This window comes from Natrix helvetica (genome assembly GCF_964273705.1).
Source record: "Natrix helvetica genome assembly, chromosome: Z".
NCBI lineage: Eukaryota > Metazoa > Chordata > Lepidosauria > Squamata > Natricidae > Natrix > Natrix helvetica.
In genome coordinates this window covers 7,541,149-7,546,437 of record NC_138554.1, presented here as the reverse complement: position 1 = coordinate 7,546,437, position 5,289 = coordinate 7,541,149, and the positions used below count along the sequence as shown (strand labels likewise).

Genomic DNA, 5,289 nt, shown 5'->3' with positions numbered 1-5,289 from the left:
TGTAGATAAATAGAACATTTCAGAAGTTTTAAAGGCACTGTGCTTCCTTCCTACAACTTTTTTTCCTGTATTGAGATTTTTTTCTTCATCTGTTTCTGTTTCTTAACTTTATTTGAAAATGTAATGTACGCGTTAGCAATAATGTTTGAAATGCTAGATGTTATCTGAGCTAATGCTGAGAAATCATTGACCATTTTGAAAGGATGGAGCCTAGGAATATTTCCAGAGTAACTGAATTCATCCTATTAGGAATTCCTTTTCTGTATGATTTTCACGGATTCTTCTTTGTGCTGGGTCTCTTCATTTACTTTGTAACCATCCTTGGGAATGGCTTCATCCTCATCATCTTCGCAATTGAGCCGAGACTTCAGACCCCGATGTACATCTTCCTCAGCAACCTTGCTTTCCTGGAGATCTGCTATACCTCCACTGCGGTACCCAAATTACTACAGACGTTTATACAAACCAAAACCACCATCTGCTTCCACTGTTGCCTTATTCAAGGGCTTTTTCACTTCTATTTTGGTAGTACGGAACTTTTCATCCTTACTGCTATGGCTTTTGACCGCTATGTGGCCATCTGCAAGCCCCTTCAGTATCCCATCATGATGTCCAGGCACGTGTGCCTTCAAATGTCTCTGGCCACCTGGTATGTCTCCTTTCTGATTATGTTTCCTAATTCTGTTATGGTTTGGAGACTGCCGTTCTGCAAGTCCAATATCGTTGACCATTTCTTCTGCGATTTCGGTCCTATGTTGAGCCTTGCCTGTGCTGACACTCATCTCATTGAGTTTCTCGGAATGTTAGCCGCCTTTCTCAGTGTGATTATGACTTTGCTTCTCATCATTCTGTCCTACATTTTCATCATTGTCACCATTCTGCGCTTTCCCTCCATTGTGGGGTGGAAGAAGGCCTTCTCCACCTGCTCATCTCACCTGTTGGTGGTGTCCATATTATATGGCGCTCTTGCCTTCATGTACGTGAGGCCCGATGTCCACTCCTCAAACCGCTTCACAAGGACCATGGCGGTCTTAAACACCACTCTTACCCCAATGCTGAATCCTTTCATATACACCATTCGGAATGCCGAAGTCAAAAAAGCCGTCCAGAATGTAATCCATAAAAGGAAAAGGATCTTAAATTGAGATAATGATTGGAACAACAGTTCCAGGACTCTCAAATGTAGTAGAAATAAAATGAAATTTAGAGGTTTGTGGCATTGGTGACATTTTGAGTGACACAATCAGAATTCAACTGGCAATCATTTTAGACTTAAAAACACATGTCTAGTTTGATGGAAAGGACTAGAGGTAACTTGATAACAGTATTCCCATATCTTAGAGGCTGCCACAAAGAGGAGGGAGTCAAGTTTTCCTCCAAGGCACCTGAGGGTAGGACAAGAAGCAATGGGTGAAAACCGATCAAGAAGAGAAGCAACTTAGAAGTAAGGAGAAATTTCCTGACAGTTAGAACAATAAATCAGTGGAACAACTTGCCTCCAGATGTTTTAAATGCTCCAACACTGGAGGTTTTTAAGAAGAGATTGGACAACCATTTGTCTGAAGTGGTGTAGGGTTTCCTGCCTAAGCAGGGGTTCAATTAGAAGACCTCCAAAATCACTTCCAAATTTGTTATTCCTTATTCCCTGTCCCATTCTATCCCAATCTATTCCATTCTGTTCCATTCCATTCCAATCCAATCCATTCCATTTCCCTCCACTCCACTCCAGTCTATTCCATTCTGTTCTATGCAACACAGATAGTCCTCAACCTATGACTGTCAGACCTACAGCCATATTCCTTTTGGATCTTTGGCCGGCCACACTTTCTATTATTCTACTCTGGCCTCTTCGATTGTGGGAAAGTGGGAGGAGGGATTGTACAGAGTTAGATGTTATGTAGCCTAAACTAAATTCCTTTCTGAGAGCCAAGGTCATCCTTTCTCTCTGCACCTCTGCACCTGACCAGAACTAGATGGGTTGAACTGCCATCATGGCAGTGGAAGATGGGACTATGTGATGGACTTGAGGGTGTGGAGCAAGTTCGTGACCTTCCAATGGGGTGAGGAAAACTGGGAAGCTTTCAGATTCAGGTTTTCCAGATGTGCCAGCATGGCTTCCTTAATAAATTAGAACTTTGAGCAATATTTTGCCTTGGAGCAGTTTAATTTTGGATGCTACTTGGAACCCTGACAATGACCACAATGTGACTCCAATATGTATGTGTGTGTGTGTGTGTGTGTAGGCACCGGAGGGATGGAGCAGCAGTGAGAGCCAAAGGAGGGGGGCTCCTGATGCCATGCCTTGGAGCAGTGGGGAGGAGTCACGGGACAGTGACACAGACATCAGCAGGGAGTTCTTAGATGCTCGTTACCGCCACGCCCACAGGCGCAAGGAGCAAGGGCCCAGTTACCGGCGGTAATTGCTCTCAGCTGCTAATATTTTTTTTTTATTTTTAATATGGTTTTCTGCCTGGATGGTTTTCTGTAATGAGCCGAAGGACAGAAAGGGGGAGTAGTGAGCTCCCTCCCATATTTGGTCATACCAGGGGTTGTAACACAAATACATACCTATTTCCCTGGCTCAGCTGATAAGGAGGAGAGTCTGTGCTTTAGTGGCTAATACTCCTGCCTAATATGTAATACAGCCCTGGTTCAAATCCCAGTAAGGGTATGGCTAGCTGATGAGAGCTAAATAGCTTGAAATAGATCTATACTAGTCTCCCTTTATTTATTTATCAGCACAAATACAACACAAATATAAAAAGGTAACATTAAAAATAAAAATATGATTTTCTGCCTGCATGGTCTTCTGTGATGAGCCAAAGGACAGAAAGAGGGAGTAGTGACCTTCCTCCCATATTTAGGCATACCAGGGGTTGTAACACAAATATATATATATTTATTTATCAGTACAATTACAACATATATATATATATATATATATATATATATATATATATATATATATATATATATGTGTGTGTGTGTGTGTGTGTGTGTGTGTGTGTGTGTGTGTGTGTGTGTGTGTGTGTGTGTGTGTGTGTGTGTGTGTGTGTGTGTGTGTGTGTGTGTCTGTTGTATATACACACACACACACACACAAAACAGATACACTTTCTACAGTATGTAAAGAAGGAGGATTCTTTGTGTTGTTTCTGAGTTCAACATTTCTGTTGTTGAGACAATAGTTACGTGAGGTTTGCCCCACTGTACTATCTTTCTTAACACAGTTGTTAAGTGAAATCTGTCTTTCCCATTGATGTTGTTTGTTGGAAGGTCACCTATGGGGATCCCTAGGACATTGCAACTGTCATAAATGTGAGCCAGTTGTTAAGCGCCTGAATTTTGAGCACCTGGTCATGGGGATGCTTTAATGGTCATAAGCATGAAACATGCTCATAAGTCTCTTTTTCAGTGTGGTTATCGCTTCAAGTGGTCACTAAACAAACGATTGTCATTTGAGGACTACATGTACAGATGCTCAATGTTTTTGAATGCTGAACATGAGGACGGCTTGTGTTATGATTCTTTTTTGCACCCTCATAATCCTTAGTAAGAAATAAACTTTTTTATATGAAGGAAAATGGGTTTTGTTGTGCATTTAATGGAATTGATATCCCAACTTTCTTCTCGAATGGCCCTCAAAAGCTGAAAAAAATTCAAGGGGGGAGAGGAATCATTTATTCCAAGCATATATATCAGACCACAAAAAATATCCAGAGAATTAGCAAAGCTCAGATCAAAGTGTATTATGATTTTGACAGGCTTCTCTTTTATCTAGTCCATAAAAAGGAAAGGATCTCAAAGCCGAAAACTGAAAGAGTGCATCAGTTCTTTCCACGGGCGGCTTTGCAGAATAAAAGAGTTACAATTAGAACCAAAGTTCCCAAAAGTTGTAACAGACATGTAATTTTGGATTTAATTGATCCTTTTCTTACGTTTTAAATAATAATTAAAAAAACAACAACAAGAATGAACCTCAGTAAATGAATGATTGTAAGTCAACAGCTACCTTTTTAAAAAACACAATGCATATAGGAACAGTTTCACCCAATTAATCTTCCCTCCTAATGATCAATCCCTTTCTCACAGCTTGGCCTAGGTCAGTGCTTCTCAATTATTTTCTGTCATGCCCCCCCTAGGAAGAAGAAAACATTTCGCGCCCCCCCCCCGCGCGACTGTAAATAGTATCATTTGTCTAGTATCATAGCACACCGGTCTTTCCTCGTCTCCCACCGTAGTCACATGCTTTCTTTCCTCTTTCCCTCTTACTTGTCTATCCTTCCTTCCACCCTCCCTTCCTCCTTCCCTTCCTTCCTGCCTCCCTTCCAGTTCCCTCCTTCCTCTTTCCCCCTGCCTGCCTGCCTTCTTTCCCTCCTGCTTATCTATGCTTCCTTCCTTCCTTGCACCTCCCTCCCTTCTGCCTGCCTGCCTTCTTTCCTCTTTCCCTATCCTCCTATCCTTCCTTTCTCCCTCCCTCCTTCCCTGCCTCCCTTCCAGTTCCCTCCTTCCTCTTTCCTCCTGTCTGCCTGCCTTCTTTCCCTCCTGCTTATCTATGCTTCCTTCCTTCCTTGCACCTCCCTCCCTTCTGCCTGCCTGCCTTCTTTCCTCTTTCCCTATCCTCCTATCCTTCCTTTCTCCCTCCCTCCTTCCCTGCCTCCCTTCCAGTTCCCTCCTTCCTCTTTCCTCCTGCCTGCCTGCCTTCTTTCCCTCCTGCTTATCTATGCTTCCTTCCTTCCTTGTACCTCCCTCCCTTCTGCCTGCCTGCCTTCTTTCCTCTTTCCCTATCCTCCTATCCTTCCTTTCTCCCTCCCTCCTTCCCTGCCTCCCTTCCAGTTCCATTCTTCCCTCCTTCCTTCTGCCTCCTTCCTGCCTGCTTGCCTTCTTTCCTCTTTCCCTCCGGCGTGTCTGCTTTTCTTTCCTTCCTTCCACCTCCCTTCTGCCCTCCTGCTTGTCTATCCTTACTCCCTCCTCCCCTTCTTCCCTCCCTCCCTGCCAGCAGCTCCTCCAGCATCCCAGCTGGAAGCAGCAGCACAACAGTCGCCGTTACCAGGGGCGAAGGGGTGGCAGTGGCAAGATCGGGCGACCGCCGCCCCTTTGTCCCTTCCCCAACAGCGGCTGTTGCGGTGGAGCTTCCAGACGGAATGCTGGCGGTGAAGCTGCTGGCGGGGAGGCGAGCTACGCGGTGGCGAAGACGGGCGGTCCCATGCTTCCCTCCCTCCCACCCCCGCCCGAGCAGGCTTCTTGCACAGCTCCAGCCCGCGGCTCCAATGAAAATCCATAGTCCGA

At 44.5% G+C, this 5,289-nt stretch overlaps 1 protein-coding gene across 1 annotated transcript; it reads left to right on the top strand.

The window, feature by feature from the left end:
- Nucleotides 1–203: 203 nt before the first annotated feature.
- On the top strand, nt 204–1,145 carry LOC309401213 (olfactory receptor 6X1-like; the record flags this gene model as incomplete). Its single annotated transcript, XM_081970282.1, has 1 exon — nt 204–1,145. The coding sequence occupies one exon, from the start codon at nt 204–206 to the stop codon at nt 1,143–1,145; it is 942 nt and encodes a 313-aa protein (XP_081826408.1).
- Between the last annotated feature and the right edge of the window lie 4,144 nt (nt 1,146–5,289).